At 40.8% G+C, this 19,642-nt stretch overlaps 1 protein-coding gene across 1 annotated transcript in view; it reads right to left on the reverse strand.

Annotated features, from left to right (window-relative positions):
• Positions 1-19,642, reverse strand: part of suclg2 (succinate-CoA ligase GDP-forming subunit beta) — a 109,054-nt gene that overhangs the window by 77,017 nt on the left and 12,395 nt on the right. The window contains exon 2 of the mRNA XM_082532681.1: positions 14,802-14,943. Coding sequence (XP_082388807.1) covers positions 14,802-14,943 — 142 coding nt within the window. The remainder of the gene's footprint in view (positions 1-14,801; positions 14,944-19,642) is intronic.

The raw sequence follows: 19,642 nt of genomic DNA on the forward strand, positions 1-19,642 counted from the left end.
GAAATTGGAGAAAAGGCTGAGGCATGCCAAATTACAGCTAACAGCTACAAATTTGTCAGTTTCTTATCATTTGGGCACAAATATTTCATATCAGTCTCTTAGCAGCTGCAGCCAATGACCTGACGGATTTTCCAATCATGTTTTTACTGCAAACTATACATTACACTGTGCAGTCAACACAAAGACTGAGTATTATTAATTATGCACTGTTGGTCAGCAAACATTAAATATCCAAAATATAGTGGTGTGTTCAAAAAAAAATGTCTATCTGGAAGCCACAGACTCAAGACATGAACCGCTTAAACAGCTCTTTCATATATAGGCTTGCATGTCAAAAAAGAGGTAGTGAGCTAGCAAATACATCTTCCCCTGTGTGTTTGTTCAGTGATTCACAAGCTCACCCATCTGAATGGTTGACACCAAACAGACCCAATCTCAGCACAGCTCCACTCACCACATAATGTTTACACTGGAAACAGTAGAGGTGGAAATGACAAAGACTCTGATGGAAATTGCTGGCAGCAAGAGCACAAAGATGGCAGCGAAACAAGCGCAAAATTCAGAGGCTCAGGCTGCATATTCTCATGAAGTGCGAGAACCCGTTGTAACATCAAGTGGCTTGATAGATGAGCAGCTGCTTCGGTGTCCTCTGTCCAGCAGACCAACGAGGAGAGGACGCAATGAGGGCTCCAGCTGGTCTACACAGTCACACAGACCAACTTCTGAGAGGGTCGTCTCATCTCTCAATACTTCAGACAAAGACAGAAGAAAAAGAGCTGTGGTTGAGCCAACACTACTCAACGCTAACTGCTACTGTCAGCGCTTTTCACCAGAGACTCTGCCTCATTTTCTGAAGGGGGAAGATGAAAGTGGTCTTAAAAGGCGCTTGAAATGTTGAAGTGCATGAAGCAGCTCCAGTGGGGACAGTGTGAATGAGAAGGGAGGATGTGCACAGCGAGGAGAGGTCTGGCCATTTTCCGTGTTTTAACCATGTTTGACAGTAAAATATTTGTCTGTCCCTCGCTGAAAAGGAAGAAGGGCCCCATGTGCACGCGATGTGTACAGTACCTTTTCCCCCCGTTTTCAACCCTCTATTGAAGTGCAAGATATGTCCAAACATTTGTCATTGATAGAACGGGAGAGTTATCACACACAGAGCTGAGTATAATAGAATTTGATGACAAAAGACCCAGGTCTTACACAGCACTGCTATCCAAATCAAGGTAGGCAAAAATTGGATGTGAACTGGAGAGAACACGCACACACACACACACACACACACACAACAGAGAGAAAATATCACTGCGTTGCTTCTTACAAATTCACTGCTCAATGAATCATGGAATAGCCTTAATAAAACATGCAATTTAGGCTGAGTATTATTCAGATAATGGCTCTACAACTGCACAAGTTTTGGGACACAAAGGCATAAAAGAGCTCAAGTGAACTGAAGCATGAGTAACGCTAATGTGCCATATAAATACTCAAAGCCCACGACAAGGTTTCAACATATTTCTGATTGTCAAGTCCTACAATACATATATGATACCAAGTCAATCAAAGCTCACGTTTGTACAGTGGGTTAGATTCAATTACATGCATTGCAGTTTGTTCATCAATTCAATTTTCACCATTTTTGCTTAATGTATATTTATGCATATAAAATCTGTTAGTTCACAGTCTGTTTCATGCAGGTCAGGTGTAGTAGCTGCCAAGCACAAGCTTTCGAGAAGTCAGCAATATGTGCAGATTTCTATTTATTTCTCTGGTTGAAATCCAAAAAAGGAAGAAGAAAAAAAAAAACACAGTTGGATTGGCACTCGCATTCATTTTTCATTCAAGTTTGAATTAAAGAAAAGATAATGAAATGTATTTCACTTCATTTGAATGCATCTCATGTAACCTAATTTTAAACTACTTAAGATGTAGAATTCATTTCATTTAGTAAAATTTCCACTAATTCAATTCAATGGCAAGCTAAGATGCAGTGTTGGATATGTTATTGTGGTTGTGTCGATGCAAGACAGTTGCCTTTATACAAAAGAGCAAACTGTCTTTCCTCCATCCACACCCTTTCGATCTGTGGTGCTGAATCCAAAATGTTTCCACTCATAACTTCCCAGGATGATTCTCCATTCAGGCCTTTACTTCATCCTCTGACTGCATGACATTTGCATCCAGTATTTACTGCTCTTTAAACAAATGCCGTCTTCCCTCTATCCGTGCAATGTTTCCTCTGCCACTACAGTAGCTGCCTTAGAGGCTTAAAGTCGAGAATTTTTCACTTTAATTCTTCAAGCTTTTCTTTTCATAAAATTGTAAACCATATTTACTCTAATCACACCTTTGGTGATCATGGCCAAAGTACTCAATTTTGACTCATCCAGACCTTGCTTACAAATATCGCTTCATATAGTGCCATTTACAGCAGATGTTCATTTCTGAGACGAGGTGGCAGGTTGGGTTTCCCTCTGATGACTGTTAAATGTACCTATTTGTGCAAGAAACACTGCTACTTAAGAAAATAACATACTGAAAAAGAAAGACCTCATTTCCAACCTGCCAGGCTTTGCTGACTAAAGCAGTGATTTTTAACACTTAGAAAAGTCTGTGCTCCATTTTCTGACTTTTGCAAACAAAAATACCGACTTTCATCAGTGGAGTCTGCTATAATGTAACATTTACTGCCTCACTGGGGAAAAAAAAAAGCTGTGTAATGGCACTAGTTTGACAGACTAGTCTACCTAGTTTAACCATTGAATCGAGTAATTAGTCATATCCCCCAACTACACTACAAAGTACCATAGCGGAGCATTAAGCCTGGTGAAATGTCAGGAAGGTGTGAAGGTTTGGAAAGAAATAGAAACCACCCGAGCCTGATCTGTTTGCTTCATTTTTAGATCCTCAGTGTGAACAGCACACGGCTGCCGAGTGTTACCACCAAGTCTGACGAGTCATACAATTTATCAGCTATGAAGGTGTGATCAGCTGAATAAGAAATCTTGACCTTCACAACAAAGTTCTAGCCCGTCAGTTTAGCCCCAATGACTTTATGCAGTTCTGGCACTTTATAATTGAACAGTAACTGAACACACATACAATAATTGCTGTTAAATTATTTTTCACTAAGATTTAACCAGCACACATTTTTACTTGCATTATTCATTAGGAAAAAAACAAATCTGATGTAATAGGGAATTTTAAGAATGCCTCATGCTCACCCTTTTGTATTAATCCAATGCAACGATGTCCCATGTTCATTAAGAAATAAAGCTACAATAAAACAAGATGTTCAAGCAGCTATAATGATCGACAAACACCCCAATTATCTAATATTAAATAAAAATAAGAACAAAAAAAATAAACACAGAAAGCACAGCACAGAATTTCTGGTGGCAAACAGGCCAGTCTAGACAGATCGGAGGGGAGCGTGATGGAGGACTCAGGTGAGGTGCGTCATGGTTGGATAAGGAACTCCTCAAAATGACTTGTGGTGATGCCCATGGTGGAAAAGTGCATTTTCGTGACAGATGGCACTGGCTAGGCCGTGTGTGGGGTTGGTGTAGAGGCATATGGTACCCTCTAGATGATCTCATGCAGCAGCGCCAGGCTCAGTTGGAGGTGTAAATGTTTCTCTGCACCCTGCCAGAGGAAGTGGAACCATTCGCATCACCAGCAAAAGTGTATGTGTGTGTTATGTCATACCTTGTAAGACTGGCAGTTTAGTTAAGACTAATGAACTATTGTGATGTATCAACACGTCTGACGTGTGGGTGTGCGTTTGTGTTGACCTGAAATGCACTCAGTTTCACCTCTCACCTCACCAGCTAAACCTTGTAACCTTTCCACCAGACCGAAGGCACGCACGTACACAACTGAAACTATATGTGTAATATATTGAATAAAGCTACTGGTCCGGACGGGATTCCCGGCCGCGTCCTCAGGTCATGCACGGCTCAGCTGGCTGGAGTGTTCACGCACATCTTCAACCTTTCCCTCTCTCTGTCTGTAGTCCCAGCCTGCTTCAAAATGGCCACCGTCGTCCCTGTACCCAAATCCTCCACCATCTCCTCATTGAACGACTGGCGACCTGTAGCCCTGACCCCCATCGTAAGCAAATGCTTCGAGAAGCTGGTCAGGGACTTCATCTGCTCTGCACTACCCGACTCACTGGACCCTCTACAGTTTGCATACCGCCACAACAGGTCCACTGATGATGCCATAGCCCTGACACTACATACTGCCCTGTCACACCTGGAGAAGAGAGACACGTATGTGAGGATGCTGTTTGTAGATTACAGCTCAGCATTCAATACCATCGTTCCCTCGAAGCTGGACAGGAAACTGCAGGATCTAGGACTGAGCAGCTCCCTCTGCAGCTGGATCCTTAGCTTCCTGTCTGACAGACGCCAGGTGGTCAGACTGGGCAGCATCACCTCATCCCCCATCACACTGAACACTGGTGCTCCACAGGGGTGTGTACTGAGCCCTCTCCTGTACTCACTCTACACCTACGACTGCACAGCCACTAACAGCTCCAACATCATTGTGAAGTTTGCGGACGACACTACAGTGGTGGGTCTTATCACCAACGGTGATGAGACGGCTTACAGGGAGGAGGTCAGCGCCCTGACCCACTGGTGTCAAGACAACCATCTCACCCTCAACGTCGCAAAGACAAAGGAGTTGATAGTGGACTTCCGGAGGTGCAGAGAAGTACACACCCCCATCACCATCAACGGCGCTGCTGTGGAGAGAGTGAGCAGCTTCCGGTTCCTTGGTGTACATCTGGCTGAGGATCTTACGTGGTCAGTACACACAAACAAAACAGTGAAGAAGGCGCAGCAGCGCCTCTTCTTTCTCAGGAGACTGAAAAGATTCGGCATGAGCCCCCGCATCCTCAGGACCTTCTATCACTGTGCCATTGAGAGCATCCTCACTGGATGCATCACCACCTGGTATGGCAACAGCACCACCTACAACTGCAAAGCTCTCCAGCGAGTAGTGCGGTGCTCTGAACGGATAATTGGAGGTGAGCTTCCCTCCCTCCAAGACATCTACAGGAAGCGCTGCCTGAGGAAAGCGGGGAGGATCATCAAGGACTCCAGTCACCCCAGCCATAAACTGTTCAGACTGCTTCCATCAGGAAGGAGGTTCTGCAGCATCCGGTCCCGTACCAGCAGACTGAGAGACAGCTTTTTCCACCAGGCCATCAGACTGCTGAACACGTCATAGACACCTCAGCTTCACTACTGGAACTTCAACATTATGCACTCCATACTGTACATTAATGCCACTTGTTTTGCACATATTCAACTCTGTATATTTTATATATTTTATTATTATTATTATTATTTTATTTTATTTATTTTTTTTTTACTATTTAATTTGTAAAAATGTGTATACACACACACACACACACACACACACACACACACACACACACACACGTAGGAAAATATTTAGTATACACATCCAGAAATGCATACACTATTATATATTGTACATATATTTATTAGTTTCAGGTTGGCCATTCTTGTATTTTGCTCGTTTGTGTTGTTGTGTTTGCACATCTCTGTTGCTTGTGGGGCTCGCACACAAGAATTTCACTCGCATGTGCTGTGCCAGTGTGCCTGCACATGTGATGTGACAATAAAAGTGATTTGATTTGATTTGATTTAAATGTTTTAATCAAATGATACTACTTAAAACTTAATAAAAGAATATAAAAGAAAAAGATAACAATGAACAACCTGGTTATTCAAATAGCCTCATCCAGACAGCTCCTCAAAATAACCACCAAAAAATGCACACTTTACAGAGGAAACAAAGACATTTCAGAAGTATACTTCCTGACTTATTCTGAGTCATCTGTTACCAAACAAACTCAAATGCAGCAGGTTGTTGAATACACTCAGGCCTTTATTCAGGCCTGTTTCTAGATTATATGTGATATATGTATTGTAAGCCTGTATGCAATCTTTCCATAGCTCTAGGCCACTTTACTCAATAGATCGGCCGGACATCGCGCCGGACGAAGCTTCTGACCATCAATTAACTGACCGAGCTTCAACTCTTTAATAAGCACCAAAATGCAATGTGTATAAAATGATTACAGTTGCTCCTGCAATGAAAGATTATTATATGATTATGATACCACCTGAAATAACAGACTTTAATGTAATGTTAACAGCTTCAATATATGCTTTAATGCAATGCTTGTTACGTGGTTATAATGCAATAATAAAATAGCAGTAAAATAACTTGTTCAATCCTACAATTGTTAAACAAATAGTGAATCAAAATGTCAGCAGTAACTGTTTCAGCATCTACTGAAATATCAAGCCTTTCCCACATATATTTTGGCATCTACACAGAAGTGGTGCTTTGCCTAAAGCGGTGCTTTACCTAAAGTCTGTCAAATATACTCTTGTTGAATTTCCACATTTTGCTGAATTATGAAGAAAGACAAATATAAATAATACACCTGCAAGCAACAATTACAGGAGCCAAGTAGTTCAGAAATGGAAAGACCTTTTTTGTTGTTTTGTTCCAATTTTGTTGAAGAAAACTTGAAAAAGAAAATGCTAAACTTGCTGTGCAGGAAATCAGCTAAGCACTCACAAAGTACTCAGTCGACCCTGAAAATCCAGATTCCACGAAAAATGGATGAAAAACAAAATGCTCATTCATGCTGTTATTCTTCCGATGTTGAACGGATGGAGCATGTACTACAAATCAAACGTATATCTGATACAAAAAAAAAAAAAAGACAGTTCAAAACCAGTCACACAAAACTAGGATGGTTGCAGTGATTATATCAGAAACTGGCTGCTGGAGCAACATTACACATACAAACACCAATCATCTAAACGAGCATATAACCTACATTTAATTCATTTACTGCATCTGGAAGCACAGTTTCTGAATTCACTACACTAAGCATATTTCATATGAATTGTACAGAAAGTGTTGGTTCAACATACCGTAAATATAGGTTGAGCTTTGATGAGGTTATGCTGCGTATGGAAACTTGAGATACGGAGATGTGGCGGTTAAGGTTTGGTTAGAGCATGACAGTCTGATGAAAGCTCTAAGGTTTAAAGATCATTCAAGTAAGGAGTGAACAGGAAATACAGCGGGACACTTTTTTTTCCCCACGACCGAATTATGATCATGTTGTGATAAAAATATAGTATTTTATAATACTACTGTAGGGCTGTGCAATATGACCAAAATCTCATATCCCGATACAAGACATCTATCGTCCCGATAACGATATAAATCACAAAAATTTAACATTTTCTGTAAATTCTGTGAATCTCGGGCAGCTCGACTTGCGTGAAGTGTTTCCAGCTGCGCGTCATGTACCTGAAGTCGAGTGTTTTAACCGATGCTTGAAACGATACATTTTTAGACATAAGTTGTAACGGCCGCCGTTTTCTTTGTGAGTATTCATTAGACGCCGTGCTGCGGGGAAAAGCCTGTTCTAACGTTTGAGTCCAAGGTTTATTTTTTAGCACCTGACAGCTCCTTTTTACTTCTCATCCGTAAACACTCTGCATCTTTCACGTGATTCCGTTTATTTTGAAAAGTCTCAACAGGATCTTGAGCTTTATTGTGAAAGGTTTATATGGAAAATAAACAAGCGGACACGCGATGGTTTTACCGTCGTTGTTGCTAACGACAACACATAAAAACAGGCGCTTGTCCGTCCGTAGTGTGGTTATATTACAAGAGAAAGAGAGCACTTTAAGAAATTAATACAGCCACTACAGTGACCATCAAAACGATGAAAAAATATTGCCGTAAACAGTTTATTTTATTTTGATAATTTTGATACTAGCAGCCTATCACAAAAACAAATTTGTTCCCATTAGCAATGAATCTAGGAAAAAAAAAGCCAAAAACAGCGGAGTTTGACAAGCATAAAAACAGTACCAGCACCAACAAGGTGATTCCCAAAGAACAATTTAAAATAAAAATAAAAATCTTCCTAACAAAATACTTTTTAAAAAATGAGGGGTGGCTTAAGACTTTTGCAAATTTCCACATCTGACAGAATTTTTGGCTTTTACAGCCCATGTAACTATTGTATGCAGCTGTAATTAGGTTGTTATTTAGCTGTTGTTTATATTGGGTTTTTTGTTCACTTCAAAGTTCAACAAAATGTATGGAAGCTAGTTTTACTGATACAATACGTACAAAAAACAATATGAGCTTCTTTCCCTTGAGTACAGTAGATCCTGACCAACAAAAGAGCCTCTTTCACTTCTAAGAACATAAACCACTATATATAGAATAACCCCCTCCCCCACACACACACACGGTTTTTATTCTGAGATTGACGTCTATGTCATCCGACAATCTGAGTGCTTTTAAAGTACCTCAACTTCAGAGGGGAAAAAAGTGGAAACCAATGTAAATGTGTCTGTGAGCTGGGAACATCCCATAGAGCTCTCGTTCCCTCTCCTATCCAGCAACATCACAAAATTTACAAGAATAACCAAATTTGCAAAACTGCATAAACACACACATAAACCTGCCTCATCAAAGGGTTGGCTAATGTCAAGGTAGCTTGCTATTATTCAGTAAGCCAACATATCAAACCAACCATCCTTTTAATAAGCACACATGAGATTTGACAGCCATGCATAAAAACTGTTTACACTGAATATTCATAGCAGTGGGAAAAAAATAAATTAAAATATTTCCTTCCTCTGTTAATTGTCATTCTGGCAGTGAGGCTGTGCTAAGCACAAAGAGAGGAAGAGAGCAGCAGAGGGAGACTGAGGTGAGCGAGGAGTACGAAAAGATTAAAGTATAAAACTGAAAACAAGAAAGGGAAAAAATGAAGGACGCAGAGAATATGACTGCAGCACAATTTCTGAAAGGAAAGTCAGGAAGATGACAATGCTAAAAGAGAACACTTTGCCATCTGATGTAAGCTGTACATATACACAAGTATATGTTGCTCCCATTCATCACACAGGCTCAACATGCGGTTAAGATAAGAATCCAGACCGATGTTTTTTCCCATCACTGCTCTGTCAATGAACGAGTTCTGTGGGAGGCAGAGGAAATGGCAGACATGAAGGGCTTTCGTACCAAGAAAAGAGAGGGAAAATGTGGTTTTGATTTAGAATTCAGACTGAAAATCCATCAAGATTTGCTCTGCAGATGCATCTGTCAGGCGGGTGGCGACACACAAAGTGGACTGCATAATCATATTCTCTTTGGCAGTAGCAGGGCACAGGTATGTGTGTTTGTATATTTGTGTGCATGGCCGTGCAAATCTGCTTCGAAGGCAAACACAAAATCTATATTCATTACTGCAGTTACTGTGACATCTCAAACAAAGCATTTGTGAAAAATCTCTGCCTATGAAAGTTTTAGGCCTTAGCAGATAAGAAACAGCGCTTTCAAAAATGCACTAAAAAGTTATTTCTTTAAACTGTCTTTATAAAGTGCAGTATGCAGAACAAAAAATAGCAATGGTGTTTATATTAAGTATGATTGCTTGCTTTTAAGACGGCACTGTTCCTTCTAGTTAGGTTTTAATTTCACTAAAACCACTTTGCCCTGTTTGGCATGGACACAGGATATCTGGGATGTGCTGTTTCTGGCGTAGGATGTTGCCCAAAGATCTTTTAGGCCCAGTGAACTGCTGGGTTGTGGCTCCTAGATAGGAATCATCTCTGGCCTGCACCTTAAATTTTGGATTAAAGGTGGCTCTGATGAGTTTGAAAGCTGGGTCAACACCTTGGGCTTTGTACACAATTGTGAGCCTGTGATACTCTGAGGCAGGCCACGCTGTCCTACTTGGGGTCCCTATGGAAAGCGTCATTGCTATAGTGTGCTGTGCTTTGTCTGCACAATGCTTAGGTAAGCAGTATGTGTCAAACTAACATCCACATGAATGCCAGGGCGCAAAGTTTCCCAGGAGAACATTCCATTGTAACAAGATCGTGTTATGCAATTTATCTGAATAAACTCAAGGAGATATAAAATAAAACTGGTCTGCAGCTGATCGGTTATATAGCAAGGATAGTGTACAAAAAGCTCTCTGTCCAATATAGGCAAGACGTACCAAAATCCACCCGGAACATACAAGCAAAACTGCTCGAGAACAGCAGAGCTAAGATCCTGCAGGAATTCAACTTTAAGCAGTTCCACGGTGACATGGTGGTGGCTGACAAGCAAAAAACATTAGCAGTGATAGATGTGGTAATCCCAAGAAGGAGCATGAGAACGTCGAGAAGCACCAGGAGCTGAAGGAACAAAAAGAACAGATGTGGAAGGTGGAAGCTCAAAGTGATCCCCGTGGGAATACGAGCATCAGGTTGCTGTAAGCCCAAGCAGGGGGTCGCTCCAGGCACAGCATCTGAGACGATGCAGTCTTCAAATGACAGGATTGATTTCCTACTTGCATATTAAAATTTTTGGGTTATGGTGATGAAAATCTACCTAAAGAAAACAATCTGTTCCAAATCAGGCATTATCAGGCAATATGGTACAAACTCTAACTTTCATTTAAAGTATTTACATATTAAGGTTAGATTAAGAAATACTTAGATGGAAAAGTGTAATTTGTAGATGTAAACTGTAATCTGTACATGCATATACACACACAAAATACAAAAATTAGTAGCTTGTGAATGTGAATAGTGGATGTGGGTCACTGGTTTTGGACCGACAGCAGCAGTTAGTGTGGTAACGTTTTCAGTGTCCCAGTGGACCAGCCATCACAAAAGCTCCCTGCAGGACTCACCCAGTACAACACTAAAGAAATCAAACTCTACTTTCTATGAGCCATTACCTGGTAGCGAATCGCCCATCTGACGCAATGCAAACTCTCCCCTAAGAGTGTCATTCAAGTTAAAGCGAATTAAAAGTCTGCTCCAGATACATGTTTTTAATGCTTTGATAGAGAAGGATAAAATCTGTTTGTCCTCAGCAGCAATAGAACAAATCGGTCTGTGCCCACCTTACCAGAGCTGGACCACTCCACAGTCCATGAGAGGAATGAGAGTTTTTTTTCCTGTGTAACATTGCTGCGACTGAACTGCCAATTTAACCACTTCACGGTTAAGAGAGGAGAGCAGAGAGGAGTGTACTAGTTGGTGTGAATGTTTGAGTGTTTGTGTGCTCATAGAAGCAAGCCTACTCCATGAATGTCATTCATCTGTGCCCGTGCTTCAATGTTTGATGAGTTCATTCAATTGTGTGTACGTCAGGGGTTCGCAGCAGGACATCGAAATCCATGTGAGTCACTCTGATCAGCTCAGATACCCCAAACATCCATATCTTTTGTAGAGAGCCATACCACGTGTCCTCTACAGTGGAAAGCCATGAAATAGATCTTCATCCTAGGCTGGCTCCATTCCCTGCCTTCCCATCACAGCCTCAGACACAAAGCTTGGCACAGCCTCGGCTTGTATATCAGCACCACAAATCTCAACTAAAGACTATTAATCTCTGCCTTTTTTACTTTCTAACACATTTATGTATGACCTAAAATGGCCCAGACAAAGTCAGTCAGTGTGTGTCTGAAGAAATGAACCATATGTGGATGCTCACTTGCATGCTTTATTAGCGAGCCAGCAGTAGTCAAAGGGCACAAAAAGTGCAAGACACACACAGATAAGGACCAACCAAAGCCCAGTGCATGAATAGAGATATTAGGGCAAAGCTGCTCTGAGGGACTATGGGAAGCAAGGGATTGGTTAACCAAGCTGACTTGAAATTACTGCAAAAACTTGGGTTAACATATTTGTTGTCAGGGACACTGGAAATGCATTAGTAACATAAAAAAGGTCCCAGTCAGCTGCGGGAGCTGTAATTTGAATGTGTTCCTACCAATTTTCAGCTCATAATTTTGTGACTGCTCATGCGATTTGTTTATGATATGATAAGAAATAAGATCAATAAAACTACATGAAATTGAGAACTGGTGACTGTGGAGGCCACAATGCTAAACTGATACTAAGAGTGCACCAAGATAATGCAAACCCATTTCCTCACTATTAGCACTTTAATTGATGATGGCAGGATGGAAGTTGTTTATGCCATATGACCACAATCCAAATGTAATTCGTAAATGGACTGATTCTTATATAGCGCTTTTCTACTCTCCTGGAGCGCTCAAAGCGCTTTATACAACATGTCACATTAACCTACTCACACCAGATGCGTCCCTGATCCAACACAGCTGATTTAAATGGCTAAATTACCTCCTCGTACCACATGTCTTGAAGTTCTCCAGAGGCTGGTAATGAACTAATCACTTGATTCAGGTGTGTTGACCCAGGGTGAGATCTAAAACCTGCAGGACATCAACCCTTGAGGGCTGGAGTTGCCCACCCCCTGCTTTAAGTGCTCTAACATTGGCACACATTCATACTCAGATGGATGCATCACAGAGCAACTTGGGGTTAGTATCTTGCCCAAGGATGTTTGGCATCAAACCACCAACCTTCAAATCAGTAGATGACCTGCTCTACCTCCTGAGCTGCTGCCACCCCCAAATGCTGCAGCAGACATCAAGAATCAAGCCAGGCAATGTTTTTCCAATCTTCTCTCTAACTTTAATGAGTCAGTGCCACCCGGTGTGGTCTTCTGCTGCTGTAGCCCATCTTCTTCAAGGTTCTATTATGTTTTTCTTTCAGAGACGGTCTTCTGCATACCCTGGTTCTAACGAGTGATTCTTTGTTTCGTTCCTGTCAGCTAGAAGCACTCTGGTCATTCTCCTCTGACTGCTGACATGAACAAGTCATTTTTCTCCAGAGAAATGCTGCTCACTGGATATTTCTTCTTTTAAAGACCATTCTCTATGAAATACAAGAGATGGTTGTGCGGAAAAATCCCAGTAGTTCAGCAGTTCCTGAAATACACGGACCAGCCCATTAACTAATGTGGCACTTACAACCATGCCACATTGAAACTCACTTAAATCACCTTTCAGTATTTGCATGACAAAGAAAACCTGAATATGTGAATGGTTGGTGAGTGCATGTACTGTCAATGGACAAATGCTGTCTGAATTGAGAGCACACATGCCTTTAAGGCTGTCTGATGGTTTCATTAGACTGTCCATTCCACTGTTGTGCTGTAATTTAGGTGGTAGTGTGGAATGTAAACTAATGGCAGAGCTAGCAACAGAGTGAACCCCAAGTTGTTCCTGATGGCAGGTGAACGCTGCCATTTGTGTTTTAATGTGTTTGTTAATGAGTGAACAAGAAAAACATGGCCTTAAAATTCAGGTATGTGTAAAATAAGCTATGTAAGTGCAGAAAAATTACATTTTACCCTTCGAACTTTTCTGTCCAAGTTTTCCGACTCTCCATTTCATCCCCTACCAAGCAATACATTCTAGATACTGTCATGAAAATATATATTCTCTTCCCGTATTCAGTTTATCTTTGCCAGCATCTTAACCAGGGCCACTGAAAGCAGCGCCCAAGGCGCTTGAGCCCAAAGGCAGCAGTAAGAGTGGCACCTCACTGGCTGACAACCAACCTGGAGGCACTATCAGAAAGCTGCTGCTGTAGCTAGAGAGGACACTGAATAAAATATAAAGCTGGGGGTGGAAATACACACTATACGTGTTGGACAATTTGGTGTGTGAAAGGAAAGTAGAACAGGGAAGGTAGAGGACAGATGTAGGTTCACACACATATGTATGTGTGCTTAACACTGTGCTTACAATGCATCTGTGAAAATTTGTACCACAAGTACAAAAACAGAAAAAGAAAAATCACAATTTTGGCCACTACCTTACATTGTATGACTGTGTGAGGCAGCAAGTTGAATTTTATACAACACACACACACCCAAACAAAAGCTTGACACTTATATATGAAACTTCATATGAGAGGTTGCGAAACAAATTAGTATGGATGAATGCCGTGATGAAAAACTGAGCAGGCACTACCACAAAAACACAAGCTCCCACACGTACGCAAACAGCAAAGATGGAATTTAACATGATAAAACTTCGAGCCTTGTTAAATTGCAAACACAGCCATTGGGTAGCAGGGCCAAAAGCCATGCGGCACAAATAGGACCGTTAAGGTTTTACTGGGTACAGCAATACAATTACAGTTTACCATTACACTAACTCATTAAAACTACAGTAAGAGAATAATTAGGAATTAGCTTATGCCTCACTACATCTGTGTTTAAAAGAGAGCTACAAATGCAATACAGTCAAGTGCACTTGCTGAATCTATACTGCATGAAAATAATTGAAAATAACACAATTCTGACCGCTATAACACAGACTCACCAGTTTATTTGAGACTGACCTTAAACTTGCTTTTCATTAAATTGGGGGCGATCGTGGCTCAAGAGTTGGGAGTTCGCCTTGTAATCGGAAGGTTGCCGGTTCGAGCCCCGGCTTGGACAGTCTCGGTCATTGTGTCTTTGGGCAAGACACTTCACCCGTTGCCTACTGGTGGTGGTCAGAGGGTCCGGTGGCGCCAGTGTCCAGCAGCCTCGCCTCTGTCAGTGCGTCCCAGCTACAATGTAGCTTGCCATCACCAGTGTGTGAATGTGTGTGTGAATGGGTGGATGACAGGTGTGTCCTTAGGGACTAGAAAAGCGCTATACAAATACAGGCCATTTACCATAAATGTGAAAAACTGTGACAGATCCCAAATAATCATTGAACATACAGCTTCAAGTAATGTATCAGTGAAATCCACGAATGAGCACTGGTACAAACCAATATTAAACAACAACGTATTGCAGCTGCTGACATAAGTGAATCACATGTCTCTGTATGTGTGTCCTCTACTTACTGAGTCTCTTTGCAGCCTCCAGTGCCTCAGAAGCTGTGTCAGCCACATAGAAGCGCTGGACAGCTACGCCACTCTCTTGCATCAGCTTCTTGCTCTGGTACTCCTGTAGATTCAGCCATCTCCTCGGACTCAACCAGGTGCACTAGATGAAAGATCGAGGTAGAAAGAGTAAAAGTGTAAATGAAACAAAGTTAATAGTGCAAATAGGCTCCCACCACATCTAACAATGGCAATTTTTTCCCCTCACCTTAACATCGCCAAGCCTGTCTACTCTGCTGTGTTTTCTTTACATTAAACAATAACATGTCTAACAACACATAGCAAGTATAGGATATATCTTCTACTCCTCTCCTCCCTCCTCTCCAACTATTTTACGCTCTCTTTTCCTGTAATGAGGCAGCAATTTGGGCTTAAACTGCAGGACAGCTAAGAAGCCGTTTGCTCCATCAGCAAGACACCGGTCCTGTCAGCTCCAGCTGTTGTTGCTATTAAAAAGAAATTGGCTTTTTAATGCGACAGTGAGACATAGACTGTGTTAGAGTTAGAATCCCTCTGCACCAGCAGGCTTGTATGTGAGCCTGGATGCAAATGTTTTCACAGCAAAGGTCTTTGGGGAGTCATTAAGAAGAGAAACTCCATTAAAGTAAAGGAAAAACAAGAACTATGAACTAAATCACGGCCGGCACAGAAAGAATGCTTCAGTATTTCTATTTGTCTACCCGGTAAAGATTAAACTTACATCAGGATAACATTAGGACTGCAACACAATATGTTATTGCTGACTCAGTCGAGTTAAACTGAGATGGGATGCTGTTAGAGAATACATTAGTTATTCAGGGACACCTGCATGAGCATAAGGGCCACATAAGTGATCTAAAAATGTAGAAGACAATGATCACTTGTGACATAATCCACTGCTTTTGTGTACTATTGAAACTCTGTTAGTAACAGACTGTCAAAAGATCAATGCAACAACGTCAAATGCTACAAACCAGGAACTGTGCTTAAGGAAGCATTGTCGATTTCTCGATGACTCATGGCAAGAAAAAAAACAAAACAAAAAAAATCAAAACAATGCCATTTTGTCTAAAGTTTATGACATAAGTCTAACAAATTATTTATAGACTTTTTCATAAACAGACTAAGGATTTGTGATGTGGTAAAAAAACAACAACAAAAAAACAACCATAACAGAATCATGTTCTTCTGCGTACTAAGTCATGTTTAACTATTTGGACCTCTTCAGATTATGGTAAAAATGTTTGCAAGCAAGCAAACATGTTTATATGTTTCTTGCTCACACTTGCAAACAGCGTGAGACCCGTGCGCAGTGAATGAATAATGTAGTTTGAATTCAAGAGGAATAAAGACAGAGGAGCAGAAACTACATTTTTGAAAGCTTCTTACAGTAGGGACCAAACAGGCAACAATAGAAGCCATTTTTTGTTCACTTGAGCGCACGCACATGGACTGTGTCTGCATTTTTAGGCTGCAATTTGATTCAGTGGTTCATGGGGCGTGAAAAGGCCACTGTGTGTTTTTTAAAGTCATCAGTCACTCCATCATTCACGAAGGGGGAACACACAAGAGTGAGGGAATTGAAAGAGAGAGATGTTCTTTCAACCATTTACTGATAGACGGAGTAAAATGTAACCCCGACTAGCACTTAATGGTTATTAGTGATTAAAGGATAATGATCTTGACATGGTCCCTTAAATAGGCAATAGCCAAGTTAAACCTTTTCAATCTACAATCATCGGTGGACCTCGACTGAAAACAAAACTGCAAGACCAGTAATCCACAATTCATGCCAAAACCAATCCTCTCTGTGCCACAGCACACTATTAGCATGCTTTCTCCATTCCAGCTCTTGTGAGAGCCTGTCGAGAGACTTCATTACAGCCAAAATAGGTTGTTTTCTTGGAGAGCAGCGCACGCTGATGTATACTGGCCTACACTAAACAGGGGCATGTGCAGGTCACCTCTGCAGTACTGTTTGTAATACTACACTATTTATATGTTTTAGCTATTACAGCTTGTACTGTACACATATATGCTTCCAAGTCTATTACCCATATCCCTCTAATGCAGCACATTCTGATAATGTCATTCTTTCACAGTGCGTGGATGGGGTTCAAAGGAAGGGCAGGAAATTAACTGTACTGCGTGGTATTGGCCAAAAACTTGGCTGATGTGTATGACTTTAAAACTTTACTCTTTTTTTCTGCCTGTCGCTCACTCCTTTATGTCCACTTTAGCGGAAAATCTCACACAGCCTTAACAAACCAAGCTGCAAAACACGTTTCCTCTGTTTTGCCGACTCACTTGACTGCTGTCAGGTACCTGCAGGGCCCTCTCTCTTAAAACATCCACTTCCGTTGCCACCCAACTGTTTGCCCCAGGAGGATCAGCTCTGCTGCCTAAATGAATAACTCCATCTGTCAATCTTTTACTCTATAATGGGCTTAAAAGAAAGTGGCAAATGGGACCCTTCCCAGGGCCAGGTTAAACACCTTAATAGGAAGTATCATCAGATCACACCAACACGTATTAACCAGACAGCTAAATGCTTTGATCCGAGTGACCTAAGACGCATCACAGTATGGTCAGATGGTATGTATATAGATACTTGCAAAGTATCCAAGCTCTTATGCTCATCAGTAATGCCAGTGTGTAGTCAACCTCAACTACACAAGTGCAAGTTTGTGCATGAAACAATTTCATGTATTAGTCTGCAGTGTATTATTCTAACTTGAGGTTTCATTTTTACAGAGGTTAAGAGTCATCCACAAATACATCAGCATCATAAAACAGCATACTAATTGAGTGTTTGTACCAGTGACTATTTTCATTAACAGTTACCATGTCAATTAATTTTTGTCTACTTAATCTGAAAAAAGAAAATAAAAAACCCAAAGTGTCAGTGTTTATTCTCCTCCACAGGAGGCATCTTCAACTATCTTTGACTTATGCATATATTATTAGAAACACTGTTGTGGTCTAGAAAAACTACTCAGGAAAGTTAAATAAATTCAAACTAATAAGGCTTCACTGTCACCCAAAGAAAGGGTGAGCGAGGGTGAAAAAGATATCCAGACTTCCTAAAATAACAACCCCTGCATACTGAGAAAGTCAGGTAGGGATTGAGGTGGCCCTCCAGGCACTGACAGTTACCTTGGGCAAAACACCAGGGAATGGAAAGAAACCTGAGGCACATTTTACTGTGTCGCAGATCCACAGACAAATAGTCTGTATCAAAGATGGGCTCTTACTGCTGATAACAATATAAAAATGGGAGACAAATTAATGTAAAAATCCACATAGTGAAGTAACGTAGGATGGTGTTGAGCAAACATGCACCCCCATAACGAGGTCACTGTGCCTTGGCATAAAATCCTCAAGTAAGGGCTGTTGATTAATACTGAAGTCTTATTTAAAATTTTGCAGGTCAATATTTAAATCATGTTTATTTGATGCTTATTTAGTTTCCGAATCTGGAAACGTAAGGTCATCAATATAACCCTGGTTCTCTGAGTAACATGGGTGAGACAAAAAGAAATGCTATGAAAGTGAACAAAAGTAATTCATGGAAATTTGCACTAGATTTTCTTGAACTTTAAATATAACACCAAGTTTTGGTTTTAGGGAGCAACAAAAATGTACCACTGTAAAAGAAGTGTGATGGATTTACAACAAGGATACACAACAGCGTGACTGCAAAGGAAATGCTGCACAATAATCTTTATCACAGTGTTGCAATTACCGTTTCTTAATTATTGCTTTCATTTCATTTTCAATTTACTTTGTTTTAATTAAAAAAGAAACATCAATTAACTGCCCGGCCTGCGTTACTACTACTTTTTTTCTTTCTTTTTTTAAAATATTTAAACAGAGAGGACGGTACATTCGATCACTGACAGATTTTAAAGTACAGGAACATTTTAGTTAACTGTCATTCTGTAATGCTAATATTTATGCAAGGCTATTGCATAAACTCTGTTATTTCAAAGTTGAGTAACAGGAAAACAGTAAGGCTTAAAGAAAAGTGTCAAATGGGAATTACAGTATTGCAAAACCTTTTATACTAGCCAATTCCCCAGATGCTGCAACTCAGAGCACAGATATATTTGCCACCTTAACAATAGATACTGTGAACCATATAAAGATATCACTACTTTAAAATTCCTTTCGGACTAATCATTGAAACAGTTATGGTTTCAGCCATTTCTAATCCTGCACTCAGACAAGAAAGTCATGATAGTGCTGACATCTTGACAGGAAGAGAAATAATCTGAGTACTGCATGGTTGCCCTGGAAAAAAAACAAAAAAGCTGCAAGTGTTGGATGACAGTATGGCAGTAAGGCAGGGAGGCAAGCAGGCAGCTGGCCTGCAGTCCCTCGAGACACACTCTCTACAGTAATTATCATCAGCAGCACTCTAGAGACGATCCTACACAGTCCTTCAGCCTAACTACTGCTCTACTTATTCTTAATGCACACACAAAGATGACAAGAATAGACATAAGGTTTGCTGTGCACAATGGTGACTAGACTAGACACTGGCACAAACAAAGTTGTATGCAATGGGCCCAAGATGGGATAAAGTATTCAGAGCAAACCTCTCTACAGACAAAAGCACTCAAGATCTCTCATATGGATGCATTTAAGTGAAGGAAGTGGGGCACACTGGAGAAAGAGAGGTGGAGTGGTGACAATGATAAATAATGATCTCTATATTAATATATGAAGGTAAGAGGAGGCAGAAGAAAAAAAAACTGAAGGAACAATTTTCCTCTGTAAATCAAAAAGTCCCCTTTCTCATTCCAGCCATACTTTCGAAG

This window comes from Aulonocara stuartgranti (assembly GCF_965226115.1).
Source record: "Aulonocara stuartgranti genome assembly, chromosome: 5".
Lineage (NCBI taxonomy): Eukaryota > Metazoa > Chordata > Actinopteri > Cichliformes > Cichlidae > Aulonocara > Aulonocara stuartgranti.